Source organism: Grampus griseus (genome assembly GCF_964374135.1).
Source record: "Grampus griseus genome assembly, chromosome: 7".
Classification (NCBI taxonomy): Eukaryota; Metazoa; Chordata; class Mammalia; order Artiodactyla; family Delphinidae; genus Grampus; species Grampus griseus.
Genome location: NC_139001.1, coordinates 55,091,960 through 55,109,709, shown reverse-complemented (window position 1 = coordinate 55,109,709; position 17,750 = coordinate 55,091,960). Strand labels below are relative to the sequence as shown.

At 36.0% G+C, this 17,750-nt stretch overlaps 1 protein-coding gene across 1 annotated transcript in view; it reads right to left on the bottom strand.

Moving 5' to 3' along the window:
* Window positions 1-17,750, bottom strand: part of PDE11A (phosphodiesterase 11A) — a gene marked incomplete at its 3' end in the record, with an annotated part of 412,203 nt that overhangs the window by 164,333 nt on the left and 230,120 nt on the right. Inside the window, exons 7-9 of the mRNA XM_082658917.1 lie at window positions 16,830-16,905; window positions 14,394-14,461; window positions 13,364-13,456 (exon numbers count right to left, since the gene is read on the bottom strand). Coding sequence (XP_082515043.1) covers window positions 13,364-13,456; window positions 14,394-14,461; window positions 16,830-16,905 — 237 coding nt within the window. The remainder of the gene's footprint in view (window positions 1-13,363; window positions 13,457-14,393; window positions 14,462-16,829; window positions 16,906-17,750) is intronic.

The following is a 17,750-nucleotide window of genomic DNA, read 5'->3' as shown; positions in this document are numbered from 1 at the left end:
ATGTAAGATGTTAATAATTGGGGAAACCTGGTATAACATATATGGAAACTCTCTGTATTATCTTTCCAGTTTTTTCTGTAAATCTAAAACTGTTCTAAAAACAGAGTTTATTTTTTAAAATGTTATCTGGCTGATTCTCCATGTAGGGTCTCCCACTTTGCACAAAATACCTAAATGGAAACCCAGAAATCATCACTAAAACTGATAACCCACTGCTAGATTCTGGGAAGAATTTTCCCCATTTATAAGGCAGGTGCAGCTAAACTGAGGAAAATGACAGGCAGCGTAACCATGTTTCACCCCTGAAATAAAGCATTCCCCCGGCCTGAAAGAAGATGGGATGGGAGAGCATTGCTCCTTTCTCTCCTGTCAGGGCTCTTACTCAGAGACCCAGGATCTGCACTAAGCAGAAAATTAATCAGTTGACCTATTGAATGACAGCTGTTTTTGAAGGATTAGCCTTCATCTTGGGGGACAGAGTGACTGCAAATAAAACACTGTATGATGGGGGGATATTATAAGCAACAATTATTATTGACATTTTATGAGCACTGTGCTAAAGGTTTAACTTGCATTATTTCCTTTAATCCTCTTAACAATCCCACAAGGTTGGAAAGTGAGAAAAACGAAGCACAGAGAAGTTAAGTGACTTGCCAAGAAATATACAGAAAGTGGCAGAGCTAGAATTAAAATCCTAACAGTCTAATTTTAAAGCCCACACTTTTCTTTTCTTTTTTTAAAATTAATTAATTAATTAATTTTTGCTGTGTCGGGTCTTCGTTTCTGTGCGAGGGCTTTCTCTAGTTGTGGCAAGCGGGGGCCACTCCTCATCACAGTGCGCGGGTCTCTCACTATCGTGGCCTCTCTTGTTGCGGAGCACAGGCTCCAGACGCGCAGGCTCAGTAGTTGTGGCTCACGGGCCCAATTGCTCTGCGGCATGTGGGATACTCCCAGACCAGGGCTCGAACCCGTGTCCCCTGTATTAGCAGGCAGATTCTCAACCACTGCACCACCAGGGAAGCCCAAAAGCCCACACTTTTAACCCTTCTACTGTACTTCATAAAAAACCCTACCAGTAGTGTATACTGAGGGTTGAGATTCTTATTGTACTTTAATTGTGATCTTTATTTGTACTTTACTGTACTGGATTCATTCAACAAATATTTTTTGCATGTCTACTATGTGCCAGGTCCTGTGCTGGCACTGGACACACAAAGGTGAACCAGACATACAGACACATCCCTATACACAAGAGATCCAGAGTTCACTGGATTAAAGGGAGAATACACCATTTCAGCCTGGCAGAACCACACTAGATCTGTGCCTACATACTGGGTACTGACTCAACATGGAACTAAGTACATCAGCTTGCCCCCTTTTAGTGTATCTAATAAATGGGATTCTATAGTATGGAAGTGGACAGTGAGAGAGGCTCAAGGCCAATCACAAAGCCTTGCCAGTTGGTAAACACTGAAATCAAGAGAAAGCGCATCATCATGAAAACTCAGATAATCACTTCATGCAAGTGTTGTTACCTTTCAGCAATGTTATGCTTAGTGTCTTCAACAAGATACAAGAAGAAAGAGCCTCATTGAAACTACAGCAGAAAAACATAGGTAAAATATGTTGGGACAAAATTTAAAATACAAACAAAAGAATGAGACAACAAAGCTCAGCTGTTACTTTGTCAGGGAGGGCTCTCTGGGACATACAACAGTAGCCCCCTATTTCTAGTCACTATGAAAACATCCTGCTTTGTTTTCTGTATGACACAACATCATGGATTTATCTTGCTAATCTATTTGTTTACTTATCTACTGCCTGTCTTTTCACACTAGAATAGAAGGTCAATAAGAATATGAAAATTATTTGTTTACTACTGAATCGTCAGTACCTAGAACAGCATCTACCACAAAGCAGAAGCTGAACAAATATTTATTCAGTGATTGAATACACAGGCAACAACGTGCAAATGGAGATGGGTGTAACAAATGGAAAAATTTCAAGGGAACCCAAATTATGACAGCAGAATTTAAACCCACATTGGAGTTAATAAAGATTTTTTTAAAGTGTAAGAGCTCAGGATCAACAAATCAATGGAAAAGAATGGACAGGCTAGAAGTGAACTGACACTTATAGTCATTTGTTTTTCAACAAAGGTGCCAAAGTGATTCAGGGGAGGAAGAAGAACTTTTCAATAAATGGTACAGATTTTTTAAAATGAACCTCAACTGCTACTGTATACAAAAATTATTGAGATAAATCATATATCTAAATGTAAAAGCTAAAACCATAAAGCTTTTAGAGGAAAACAAGGAAAACATCAAAGAATATATTCTTGATTTGAGGGCAGGCAAAGATTCTCAGATCACAGAAAGTAATAACCTTAAAAGAAATTTTTAAATGATATATTAGACTTCATCAAAACTAAAGATATGTGCTCATCAAAAGACACCTTTCAGAAAATGAATAGGCAAGGTGCAGATTTGGAGAAAATATTCACAATACATATATCTGACCAAACACTGGTATCCAGAATATATAAAGAATTCCTACTACCTAAAAATAAAAAGACAAGCAGTCCAATTAAAAGTGGCAAAAAATTTGGACAGTTCACAAGAGAAGATATACAAATGGTAAATAAGTACATGAAAAAGTATATAACTTTATTAGTCATCAGTGAAATGAAAATTAAAACCACAATAAAATGCCATTATAGACTTACCAGAAAGGCTAAAATTAAAAACAATTATGGCACCAAACATTTGTGACATTGTAAAGCAACTAAAACTGTAATAGTTACTTCGTAGGAAACTAAAATGGTACAATCACACAGGAAAAGAAAATCTTATAATTTCTTGTAAAGCTAAATATACACTGACCTTTTGACCAGTAATTCTAATACTATTAGCTCAAGAGAAGTAAAAGTATATGTTCACAAAAATACTTAAACAAAAATGTTCATAGCATTAATTCATAAAGCCCCAAACTGGAAACACAAGCATGTTGATCAATAGGAGAACGGATAATCCTGTGGTATAATCCCACAATGGAATACTACTCATCAATTGAAAGGAAAAACTTATATACCCAACATGAATGAATCTCAAATGCATTATGCTGGTTGAAAGAAGCCTTACACAGAAGAGTATATATTGTATAATTTAATTTATATGAAATTCTAAACAGGTAAAACTAATTCCTGGTGGAAAAATTAGAACAGTAGTTGTCTCTAGCGTTGGTGGTAGGTGTCTCTGGGAAGAGGCATGGGGGAACTTTTTGGGGTGATGATATATTAAGATATACTTCCAATTGAGAAATAACCAAATTGTCATTTTAAGCTAGTAAGTTTTGGGGTGATTTGATAGGCAAGATTAGATTACCAAACAGAATCTATGTCCAAATAAGTATTAGAAATACAGTTATAGTAATATGGAAAAATATAAGTAGTGCTGCTTGGAAAAGTAACTGCATTTTGTAAATGTAATAATTTATTACTTATAATGTAATTAAAACCTTTTAATACATGAACAAAAACAAGCAAACTGAGGTAAGCACATACTCAATTCATTTTCTTACATAGTGGAGAGTTAAAAGATACAGTTTCAATTTTGTCTTTATTAATTAGAGATATACTGATTAAAGAATGCTTTTGTAAAAGGAGCATGATAAATAACTTTCACTTCACTGAAGTAAAACAAGTCAAGCAAAATATAGTACATATAGTAGAATTCAGAAAAAGCAAAACATAATAAAGTAAAAATTCAGAAAGAATAAAATAATAGACTTAAAACCAAACACCTTATTTAAAAAAAAAAAGATTCTCAGACTGGATTAAAAAATTAAATTCAGATGTATGGATTTATAGGAAATATGCCTATAACAAAATTAACCAGAAATAATAAAAATAAAAGAATGAGTAAGGAATTATCAGTTTAAACGTATATCCTTTAGAAAAGACTTACCTAAACCCCAGTTTACATCCCCTGCTAGATGCTTTTATGACATCTTGTATTTTTTCTGCACAGAATTTATCACAACTGATTAGATTCTGATTTGCGAGACTTTTTTGTTTGTTTGCTTACTTCACATTCTAAGCTCTGTAAGGAAAGGCACCAGCTCTGTTTGGCTCACTGCTTTATCTCCAGTGCCCAGCACAGTGCTTAGAACATAAGAAATACTCATTGAATAGATGTATTCTTAAAATTCAATAAATAAAAAAAATAGAAGCACAGATGACAACATTAAGTTCAAACTAAGTAGATTTCAAAGTAAAAAGCAATCAAGTAAAACAAAAGAGTAATTTTGAATCTGTCAAAGAAACAATTCTCAGTTGTGAATCTGTTTTTGCAAAAAATATGGAATCAAAAATATATAAAGCAAGAAATATTAGCAATTCAAAGAGAAGATTGATGATGACAGACTATAAAAATATTCAACTCCCTTCCTGACAAAATATGACATTACAAAGAAAAGTTAATATCTAATAGATCCATATCAGCAGTGGAAAGTAAAAGGAATTGGCCAGAGGTTTCCACTTCCTGATAGGATAAAGAAGATCTTAGAAGATTGCTACCCCCTTCATAACAATAAGAAAAAAGACAAAATAAAGCTGTCATTTTAAAGCTGTCAAAGAGTGAGTGGTGGACAGAGAGAAACCCAAATGAACTACATTCCAGTCAAGAGACAGCCTTTATAGATGAATGGAAAGCAGGGGTTACTTTCATACCTGGGACCAGCTGCTTACAGTAGGACGATGAGCCTATCATCAGTAGAGTGACTGCTGAAAGGGGGAAAACGAGCCAAATTTTTAATAACAGGGTGGGCTGGCACAGCATATAGGTATCTGCAGCCACAGATGCAAAAGTAAATTTCTCAGCTTGAAATTACTCCTCCATGGGAAGTTTCCCATGAAAGTGGTGGTGCGTGCAGAGCTGGAAAATCGAAATCTTATATTCGTGTACATTAGTTAGGTTTTAGGCCCTGATGGAGTTGAATCTAGAAGTCAACTGAAATGAACTTTAAGCTACAACTCAAATGGCTTCAACTCAAATCCTGAACAGAGCCTGAGTATTTGGGGTTGGGTTGAAGGGCAAAAGGAGATCTCCATAATCTCTTCTGAGACCAGAAATAAAGGGAAACTAACAAAAGCTCTGCCTGTTTTCAGCTAAGCACCACAGATGGTTGAATTTGAATGATCAACCCTTCATGTTAGCAGCCTGACATAAAAAAAATCACATATCCTATCTGGAAAAACAGAACACAACAAAAAATATTATTTAGCTCAAACGGTACCCACTAAAACCTTTATCTACTCTTGTTTTTCTATACAAGATGTTTTACATGCAATAAATATTTATGAAGACAGGCAAAGAAACAGAAAAATGTGATCCCTCACCAAGAAAAGAAATACTCAATAGAGGCAGAGTCATCAATGCCCCTGATGTTAGAAATAAAGATGAGTGATATAAAATAACTTGTGAAGAATTGTACGTTAAAAATTTAGAGGAAAAGTTAGACATAATAACAGTTGGGACATTTCAGCAGAGAAACCAAAGCTTATAAAAGAACTAAGTCAAAATGTCTAGAACTGAAACATATAATATTAATACAACAGAGTACAATAAAATATCAGAAATGGATGGACTTTATAGAAGACTAGAAAAAAGAAAGAATCAGCAAACTCTAAGAAAGTTCAGTAGAAACCCCCCCCCCCAAACTGAAGCATAAAGGAAAAAAGAATGAAAACATTACAAGTGTCAGAGATCTGGGGGCCAATATCACACGATTCAACATACATGTAACTGGGCCCAGAAAGACAGAAATAAAGAAAGATAAATATTTGAAGAGATATTAGCCAACTATTTTCCAAAATTAATGAAAGCTATCAACCCTTGGATCCAAGAAAATCAGTGAAACCCAAGAAAAAGAAATACAAAGAAAAACACACCTAGACACATCATAGTCAAATGATTGTAAAACCAAGATTAAAAAGAAAATGTTAAAAGCAGTGAGAAATAAAGACACATTACATTTACAAGAATAATGGCAGATTTTTCATTAGTAACAGTGGAATCCAGAAGACAGCCTTTAAAAAGGCTGAAAGAAAAAAAGAAAGAAAAAATTGTCAACCCAAATGATAAGGTGGTAAGCTCTAAGCAGTAGGTTACCACTGATTTTGATTTCTGATTTTACATCTTCTATAACCATAATACATTGTTTAAACTTAAAAACACTTAAAAATATAAGAAAAAAATTATATCATATAGGGGTCATATTTAGTATAAAAGAATCATAAGAAAACAATCTGATTAATCTTTATCCTTATTACCAAAGACTTAAATGGTAAGCACTATGTTTTTACTAGTGTAAAATATTTGTAAAATATTTCTATCTGAAGATCAACCAACACAACAGAGATTTTATATGACAATAGCCCTTTTGTAAAGAGATTAAAGGAAAGGAACAATCACATCTCTTGGGGACACATCAGGAAACATTAAAGGAAGAGGTGAATCTGAGGTTTGTTAAAAGGTTTTACAAGCAAATGGAGAAAAGACCCAGAGTGGGAATCTCTGGATATTTCTGAGAAACACATAATAATAGAGATTTTTTTCCTAGATGGAGGCAGTGAAAACTAAGGTAAAAAGAACATTAATGTCAATAGTGGAGGATCTTGAAAGGTCTAATTTGTAGGCAATGGGAAGGCACTGATTTTTTTTAGAGCACATTAGAGATACGGCCAATATTATACTTTAGGAAAACAAATCCGTACATTGTGAGTACCATGGGTGGGGAAAGAAGAAACTAGAGCCAGGATTATCAGCTTGAATAAGCAGCATTAATACAGGAAAGAGAAAATAAAGACCTGAACTACAGAGATGGCAGTGAAAAAGGAGATACTGCAGGAACCAGATTGACTGAACCTGGCAAATGGCTGGATGTGGAAAGCCAAGGAGAAGAGAAGTTAATGATAAACCACTGTGAATGAAAACATCATACCAATATTCTATTAATAACATATATACATATTTTTTAATGAGGATTGTAACTGTTACATATGTTAAGTCTGAACTTTTGGACGTACATAAAAGAACTAAGAGTTAGTTGGAAATGAAAGTCTGAAGCTTCAAAGAGAGAGAAAGAGTGAACTAGGAATACATATTGGAGGTCATCTCAGTTAAAGCCAAATGAGTAGCTGCAGTTGCTCAGGGAAAGTGTGTATAGAGAGAAAATAGGAGCAAATGGGTCAGATGATTCAACCTTGAAGAATATTCAGAAGAGGGCTGAAGAGAGGAGATTTAAGAATGAAAGACCAGAGAAGAACAACCTAGGTATAGGGTCATAGAAGCCAAGGGAGGATGTAGCAGAAAACATGGAAAACAGGAAAATCTCTAGAGTTATGACTGATCTGCCTCCAAACAAAAAGATTTTTAAAAATACTTTGTGACCCTAATTATCTACAGCAGATATTATTGAGACAAAAGAAACAAAAACATATCTACTGGGACTTCCCTGGCAGTCCAGTGATTAAGATTCTGCGCTCCCAATGCAAGGGGTGCATGTTCGATCCCTGGTAGGGGAACTAAGATCCCGCATGGCCAAAATAAAAAAAAAAAACCATATATACTTCCTCATTGCTACCTCAAGGAATGCCCCACAGAGCCAGTTTTGTAGAATTTGTGGAATTCATTTACAAAATTATAAACTGGAAATCACAGTTTTCATAGATATTTCAAGACTATGTCCTAAATTTGCAAAAACAGATGCTTACAGAAGCTGTTAGCAAGTCACAAAATGCTTCAGATACCATTAGGTATCAAGTTAGGTATGAAATTAGGTTCATTTATTCATAAATAAACTAATAAATTAAAAAATAATATAACTAAGCAAATATTTATTGAGTACCTACTATGTGTTGAGAACTATTCTAGGCACTGGAATAGAAACTGTTTCTCCTTTTACTAAAGAAAATGGAATATATTATAGATAGCTATAAAATTCTAGTAAATTACATGATGAGTCTTGTAATACTAAAATTGCTGCCCTGTTCCTTGTTTTTAAGGTTCATCTATCTTTGCTCTGGATCCTGGTCTCTCTTATGGCCATGAAATAAACCAGTCATTTACAGGTTAATTACCACGGTGGACTGGTTATTTTCTTTTCTGTGATCGGAGAAAATAGTCAACAGCATGAACAGATAAGAGAAGTTAAGAACTGAGAATGGGGACTGGGCATAGGTGTTCACTGATAACATTCCAGATGACTCCTCAAAGGAGAGGTGACAATGGAAGCCATCAGAAGGAGTCAAAGAGTAAACGGGTATTTAAAGCAAGGAGGAGATAGCACCCTTCAGCCTCACCTCATTTCATCTACTGTCTTCAACCTAATTCAACAAATATTTACAAAGAAAGTACTGATATCCAATACTGTGGTTGCTTTTTGTGAAAGAAAGACTTGGAGAAATTAACCCACAAATAGATCACTCTGTGCCAATGGTTCTCACCTTGCACTGTGCATCAGAATCACATGGACAACTTTTTGTAAATACATATGCTCAGTCTCTATTTCCAGAGATTTTGATTCAATCAGTTTAGAAAAGGGTGCAGGCATCAATATTTTTTAAAAGCACCCTGTTGATTCTAATGTGTGGGCTATGCTAGAATACCCCAAAAGCCCAATCAGCATGTCAACTGTGAGACTTTTCTTTGGGCAACAGAAAGCAGCAAGTGAAAAGTTGAAGCTCACACTATCGTTTAGTTGGTCTTTACTGGCTATTCAAAGAAGTTCAAGAAATTTGGCATGATTATTTTCTTAGTGCCTTTTTAAAAGCCATAATTTGATCATAAATTTATAAACCAGCTCAATAAGAGCCTGGAATTTTCACAGAGAACAGCTTCCAGAGTTTTTTTTTTCTTTCTTTCTTTCTTTCTTTTTTTAAGTAACTTACGATGTAGTAGTGGCTACAATGGGGAACTAATTACTACATAATCATTTCAAGACAGCAATTAATTTGTGTTTCCTTTTTTCCTTTTCTCCAAAAGAAGTGTTTACATAATCCAACATATTGTCAGTAAAGAAGAATTCACAAGTGGGAACAATTCCATTTCTGCTGATGTGTTACATTTGGCTTTGTAATTGAGAACCTGGATCCATTGTACCTGCAAATAAACATGGGTCTTCCCAGGCCTGACACTTATCATTCAGACAATCATTGGATCATGGTCTGACAGTAACTTGGTCTGAAAAAAATCATTTTGATAGACAAAATAGGATGTTTAAATGAGACTCTGTCTGAGTTTATAGTTGAGACCAACAGGTATCACATTCTAAAGGGAGTGCTAAGGCCATCTAGGCCTTCTATGTAGGACTTGGAAAGAAGATGCCCTTGCCTCCAAGTTAAGGTGCTGGTTTCCCAACTCTGCACTGTGTAAAAAGGGTAACAGTTCATGAGAGCCCCATATTGAGGATTTCCTAGGGTTTCTTGAGAGTTCCTTCCAGAGAACCACTTGTAGGACCTACAGTGTATTTCCCCAGAGTATAGTGTGGGAACAGAGACTGGTACCTGATTCATGCCTAAAAATTCCAAAAGTTAGTGGGCAGGAGAAGAGAGCTGCTTTGCAGAAGACTTGCATTTCAATCTAATGGTTGAAGACATGTGAGTTTTCCCATGGACCAAATGGACCTATGAAAGATACCCAGGCTTAAAAGGACTTTGGCATGGAAGCAACCCAAGTGTCTATCAGTAGATGAATGAATGAACACAAGGTGGTATATACTTACGATAGAATATTTACCAGACTTAAAAAGAAAATTCTGACACGTGCTACAACATGGATGAGTCTTAAAGACACTATGCTAAGTGAAATAAGCCAGTCACAAAAGGACAAGTACTGTTTGATTCTGCTCATATGAAGTATCTTGAGTAGTGAAATTCATAGACATAAAGTAGAATGGTGGTTGCCATGGGCTGCATGGAAGGAAGAATGAGGAGTTGGGGGTCAATGGGCACAGAGTTTCAGTTTGGGAAGATGAAAAAGTTCCGGCGATGTATGGTGGTGATGGTTGCACAACAATGTGAATGTACTTAATGCCACTGAACTGTATGCTTAAAAATAGTAAATTTTATGTTGTGTCTGTTTTACCACAATTAAAAAAAGAAACAAAAACAGACCCTGACCAAGAGAATTTCCTGGAAGAGTGAGATGATCCCCACAGAGGAAGGGTCTGGATGGGCCCCTGGAAGCCAGGGGCTGAGAGGAGATTATAACCCGTCAGTCAGGAGAGGCAAATCCACATCAGGGATGGCTATCAGGAGATTGCTAGCCCTGAGAGTCCTCTAAGAATTTATAAAAGCAACTCATGATAAAAAGAGAATGCTGATGTCTGATATAGAGGGTCCTGAAACCAACTTAGGACAGCATCAGTCTTGTAAGGCTTTGCCCTCTCATCCAACCTCCTTGTACCTGTCTTAGGGGAGGAAGTGAAGTGAGGAAGAGTCACAAAGCCCACTATGACTCTCTCCTGACCATAGGCTTCTAATCCTGGGCAAGGGGAAAAGCTCAGAGACTATTTAACACCTGAGTATGTCAGAAGAGCTGTGGAATCTACCAGACTTCACTCGAGTAGAGAAGATTGATTCAACAGAGTAGGTTTAAAGGAAGAGGGGTGACAAAGAATCAAATGGCATTCTGCTGGCATCCTAGAAGTCTAACTTCTTTAATCACCCAGTTAGAGAGAAATCTCTCCTTGGAGCTTAGAGGATTGCTCACGGAGAATCATCCGTTTCACTTCTCTCCTTCTTCCCCACCTTCAGGAAGCCAGACTGGTCTCTTAATCATCATCTAAGAAATACCCCAGGGAACACAATATCTGGGAAGAGGTCCCACACCCAAATAAATAAATAACAATTTTCTACTCATGGCTTATAAAGGGGGAAGGGAATACAGAGGTGCTGCTATGTGGCCAGCAAGACTGTCACTAAAATGACTGCCAGTTCCTCCATCACAGTCCTAGCTTTCCCCTTCTGCAATGTTGATGTGGCAGACCAAAATAATTATTTGTGGCTGCATGCATTCATTTATTCAATACACTTTTATTGAGTACCATTATATATAAAACACCAAAAGGAATAAAAGATAGCTAAGACATGAACATATGCTTTGATGGACATATGTTCTAGTGGAGGAAAACATACAGACTCACCATTAACTGTAATATAGGTCAAAGAGAGGAACAAATAACCATGAGATTAGAAGGTTTATAGAGAGAAGGTTACATTTAAATTAAGCTTTGAATGATGGGACAATTTTGAGGGAAGATGGCATAATTGGAACAGAATAAAGTGGAGAGGATGTTAGAGCAAAGATCAGAGGGCAGAGAAGCAGGTGGCTGATTTGTAGACTATGAAGTAGTTGAGTTTGTAATTTGCATAGAATACTCTGAAAAGAGAAATGAGGGCCGGGAGCAGGAAGATAGTTTGGTATGAGATTTCCAAGGGCCTCAAAGGCCAGAAGTTTGTACTTTAATAGGTAATGGGGGAGTAATTTAAGGTCTATGAGTGGGTGAATGATGCAATCTAAAATGTGTTTAGAAAGAACAAATAGAAGGCTATTACGATTGCTCAGTCAAGAGGTAATGAAGCCCTTGAGTAGGATGGTTGCCGTGGCAACTGGAAAGGAGGAAAGGGATGGGAGAGGTTTTGGGGAGGTAGAATAAATGGGGCTTGGCTCCTGATTGCATATGCCCTTTCCACACCCTCTGTTTGACCTTCATTCCTTCCCTCTTTTGATCATAAAGGTGTATAATGTGTCCCTTAATACCCTGACTTATATTTCCTGGAAAATTTCTCATCAGTGTTAGGTAAGGCTTCATTTGCAGTATCTATGAAAGATTCCCCAAAGGACAATTCTTGATGTTCAAAATGAAGAAGTAATATTCTACATCTACATTCCTGCTTTAATTTCTCTGTATTCTAGACTTACAGGTAAAGTTTTACCCCTTTTATCCTAGGATCCTTACTGTCAGGAAATGTAAGCACACATTAGTACATTTCTCATGAAGCTCCTGCTGCTCATGCAAAATGGAAATCAGGATCATAAAAGTAAAGTTATTAAAAATGATAGTAAATTCCTTTCTTTGTTCCGTTAGTCAGCTTTAGGAGCATCTCTGTTCTCTAAGAGCCTCAGAGTATTAATTTTATATATTTAGGAACAAAAGAACTTAACGATATTTGTATTCACGTACAATATTTATAAATACATAATTCTAACGTACAGATCTATTCAGAAGTTAATGTATACTATAGTATAGGTATATCTCATTCCAGAGTTTGAATTCAGTAGCTCTCAACATATCGTTTTTTGTCTTCATAAAATTCTGAGATAAGAAATCCTTCCAGAGGAAATTCCCTGGTGGTCCAGTGTTTAGGACTCTGCGATTTCACTGCCGAGGGCCTGGGTTTGATCCTTGGCTGATCCCTGGTTGGGGAACTAGAATCCCACAAGCCGCGTGGTGTGGCCAAAAAAAGAAATCCTTCCAGATATTCTTGCATATGGATTCCTGGGCTAGGGACTGAGGTGATACCACCTGATTATTAGAGTCGAGAGTTTGGTATCTGGTGGGGCAGGGGTTGAGTGGAGGTGGGAGGGACAAAACCAAGATGGCAACACTTGAATTCTGACTGGGAACGCTACTTTTGACACTGGCACAAATAAAGCACACAGAACATACAAGGCCACACAAATAAGTCAGCTTCTGAAAAGTGAGATTGTCACAAGGCTCACAATTAGGCTGGAAATTTGGGAGTGTCAGTAATAATTTTTGTGTCTAAGGACAGAAGGTATCTGAGTTATACAAACAAGGGGGTGTACACTATGAACCCAAATGAACAATTCATGGGTGAGGAGACTGTGACTACATTAGCACAGGGAGGGGTGCATAATGACAGAATCAGTTTCCCCCATCTGAGTCACAGATCTTCATAGAGAGGTTTTTTTCTTATGGTAATAAAAGTTGTGAATTTCCAGAATATCTATACATATTCAAAATACATTCATAATACATTTTACATCCTGACAAATTCATTTTGGATCATCTCTTTTAATAATCCTAATATTTAAAATTTAACTGTACACCATACATGGCTGGGCTTCAAGGAATCTGTGAACTCCCTGAAATTACATGTAAAACTATGTGTGTATGTATATTTTTCTAGAGAGGGTCTCTAGCTTTCATCAAACTCAAACCTATAACTCTAAAATGATTAAGACCCAATGAATAGATAATTAAAAATTGAGGACCTTTTTCCCCTCATAAAATCAGGGCTTTTTAGCATAAATTCTGACATAAATATTGTACTTACATCAAGAGCCACAGATTGCTTGGCCCACGACTTCTTCACTTGATCATACATAATTGTATTGTTGATGCCAAGGCCACAAAAGATGACAAAAGCCTAGGAAAGAGAAAGCTCACTAACTGAAAATTGCAATAACTCATTGGCATAATCTAATATAAAAGCAGGCAGTCATCAGGAATGGGCCTTAAATATAATTTTATTGTATACAGAGGTAGGCCTTAGGGAAATATGTACATTAAAATTCTTAATTACTATTGTCATGTAACAACTTTATCGCTCACATTGCACATGAGAAAAATTATTAATTTAATGTCATTGTGAAGAAATGACTTTAAATACATTTAAAAACGTACAGTCCGTTTAAATGCATTCTTTATTTAGGTTGTGAACTGATTTTAGTAATTTCATCCCATTTAACCAACAGCCACCTCTTTCAGCAGCTAGGCTATAAAATATTTTGGTAAGGAAACCAAGTGAGTGTAAATGAGGTAAATGTTAAGGGGACAGAGGATTCAGATTTAGAACCAATTAGTAAAGAAGCCCTGATGTAGCCTCAACTGGAGAAAAAAAATCATGGGGTTTTCATGTTGGCTACTGGTACGAAGTCTCCTAGGAAGCCTGTTCAAGGCTAACCTCTCTAGCTAGAGGGCAGACTGGAGTAAACGGAAGCTTGTAAACATAAGAAAGGTGATGGCAGTATGCCTGGCAGAGCTGGCTAGAAGTCTCATGACTGAACACACACAAACAAGACAAAGGTAAGACAACACTTTGGAGAGAAGAGCAAGGCAATTCAACTCTGTAAAAACAATCAATTAGGGTAAAAACATCCAATTCATGAAAAAAGAGAATCAAATCTTACCTAAACATTGATATATTCTTTAAATCTTCCTTTAAATTTCATCACACTGTCAAAGTATAATGATTAATAAATGTCAAATAATAATTATTTATCCTTCCTAATGGGGGCAAGCTGTAACCAGGAGACTACTGATGACTCAGCTGTAACCCCTGGTTCACAAATTTATTTTCTTACCTCAAAAAGTCGTTGATCTGCGTCATCAAAAGGTTTCCCATCAAGTCTATTTAACACTTGAGCCACTCCTGTGAGAAGAGGTTGGGATATGTGGTCATTTTCGGTGCTGGACACCGTGTTCCTACAATACAGTAAGATGACTCTATCCTCCTTTAAGTGCACACACTCAGCTTAATCCCTGGTTACTCTCACACCTGCTGCCTCCGTGAGAGCAGATCTGAGGTGTACAGGGATGCAGTCTATTTTCCAGCTGTGATATCCAGACCAGGTCTCAGGGAAGCCTGGAGTTCTACCAGGCATCAATCAGATTCCCTAAAAATGGTTTTCAAGATGACTGTGCACAATAATTGATGTATCTGGCATACACATATATACACAATTACATACTTATACACATATACATACTTGAATATCTATAACTGTATGTATATATAAACACATATATACATGCAATATATTAAAAAATTAATTATAAATTAAAAATATATAAAAATATAATGTACATAATTATATAAATATAAAAATTTTTAAATATACATAACTAAATTTTTTTTTCAATTCTCTGAAGCACAGCGCTTGAGTTCAGGCAGCACGGCATAGTGATTAAGAACATAGGCTCTGGAGTTAGACAGTCTTGGTTTGAATTTTCAACTCCACCATTAGTGGTGTTACCATGAGCATGTTACCTAACATTTTTAACACTGAATTTCCTCATCAGTAAAATGAGGATTAAAATGTTAACTGTCTCAGTGGGTTATGAAGATTAAATGAGATAACATTTGATTAATGTTTGGAAAGCATATTGTTCCACATGGAGAGAACATTCAAGAAATGTTAGGAATTATGATACAGTTAACTTTCAAAACAAGGTTAGTTTTGTTGCCTGCTCGCAATGGGGTTAAACTAGTTTTAACAAATTTAACTTGTGTGTGTCTTCTTTCCAAAGTTCATTTCCAGCATTATACCAGATGTTTGGGGCACGACTATCAAAGCACACAAGTCTAACTGGAAAAATTCAACAATCTTGAAAACCATTCCCTTGTATCCCTATTTAGTATAAACAAAAATGACTGTAATTCTAAAGCATGCTTGTTTTAAAACACCTAACTTCGCATCAGGGAGGTAAGTCGTCATATGCTAGAAGACATGTATAATAAAATACAAAGCTTTTAGTGTGTAACAGGCAAACTACAGTCTTAGTTTTGAAAGAATAACAGATGTTTACTGTTAGAAATGAAATGTAGGACTGCATGTGAGATTGCCATTGGACATCTACAGATAACGTATGGTGTTTCTTATGAAATTTCTCTTCTCTTTAAACTTATATATTATATATTTTGGGAATTCCCTGGCGGTCCAGTAGTTAGGACTCCACGCTTCCAGTGCAGGGGGCAGGGGTTCTCTGGTCGGGGAACTAAGATCCCGCATGCTGCACAGCGTGGCCAAAAAAAAAAAAAACCACCTTAAATATATTTAAAATTCTACCCATGATGTAATTCAATGCTTTGTACTAGGGGCTCAAATTCTCAAATCTTAGAATATACTTTATGTTCAATAATGTACTAGTATTTTCTGCAAATTAAGCAAACTGATGAAAAAATTCTCTTAGAATTCAAGTCTTAACAATATTTACAGAATACTGAATCCTTTGGTAAGTCCAATATCTTAGAGTTTAAGAGGCAACCTTAGGGTGAAGCAAAGAGAGGCAAATAGTTACATTAGTTACCAAATGTATTAGTTACCTTATGTCTCTTAGAAAAATAACACATTTTCATTGTGTTTAAATAACTAATGTCTCCATCCTTCTTGACTTTAACAACTGGTCCCTTCTCGCCTAGACTTCTTTCTTAGGTTTGAGATTTTCTAACTGAATTTTCAAGGAAAGGAAAGGAGCAGGGAGGGAGAGAAAAATTGGAAACTGCTTTGGTCCACAATTCCCTTATTCAGGAATTGGACCTATTTTGGAACCATCCACGCAGAAAGACACATGTACAGTATATGCCTAACAATGCACGTCCTTTCTTCCTTTGCATTTACTCCACGTGGAAAAGCATAGATGCACTAGGAGTTAAGAAGCCCGAGTTTTACTTGGGACTCTGCTACTAACTCACTTTGTGACCTTATGCAAGTCTTTTCTCTCTCTTTGGGCCTCAGTTTCCACAGAGTAAGATAAAAGAGTTCAGTTAGCTGCTTTCTGAAATCCCCTCCAACTTCAAAACGATTGGTTCTTATTTAAAGGAATAAATATTTCTTCATTGTCCTGATTAACACTGATTCATCAGGAGTCTTCACTTACGAGATTACACAGGAGTATGAGACATAAGTTGATGAGTCCTGGACATAAAAAGGGGAACATTTAAAAAAGAGATGGATGTATTTTAAAGTAAATTGTACTTCTTTATAAAAGAAGTTTGAACTATTTAGGTAATGTCTTACCAATTATTTGGTGGTTGCTATTCCAAATAGGTACACAGAGAACCGATCTTATGTGAAAACCAGATATCTGTTCAGCCTAGGATAAAAGAAATTAACTAAAATTAAATATTATCCACCCATTTCTGACATATAGCTTACCACTCTTCATAACAGATATTTAAAAATAACTTTTAAAAAGACATATTATAATCTAATTGTAATGCATATACTCACCTGTCTCTTTTCATTTAAAACATCACAATGCACATCCCAAGGAAAGCATGCCCTAACCAAATATGAATCAACCAATGAACCCTACACCCACACTACCTCTCCCAATCCCTGCACCCACGTAAAGCTGAATGTAAAACTATCTTGATCACGATCACACCACCAGACAAGAATTCTGGCAACTGTTTCTGCTCTGAGTATTTAAAGCATTTTAATTAAACCAGTGGTCAATATTTCTCTTTGAGCACATCTTTTAGTAAAAAAATTGAGTCTATAATGCTGTTATATGGGTATTTACTTTTTAAAAATTTATTGAAGTATAGTTCATTTACAATGTTGTGTTAATTTCTGCTGTACAGCAAAGTGATTCAGTTATACATATGTATACCTTCTTTTTTTTAAGATTCTTTTCCATTCTGGTTTATCACAGGATACTGAATATAGTTCCCTGTGCTATACAGTAGGACCTTGTTGTTTATCCATGTATTTACTTTTAATATTCTATATTTCTAACATTACTGATTTATTACATATGTTGCAAAATCATATAAAAATAAAAGTCACGAAAGATAAGATAAGATAAGGGTTCAGCAATCTTTCTGTACCCTAACAGATTGTCAGGAGATGATATATATGAAATACAAAAGTATAATTATCAGCATCAGACAAATGTCATTCAGTAACAAGCTCCACTTAATATTAAAACCAATG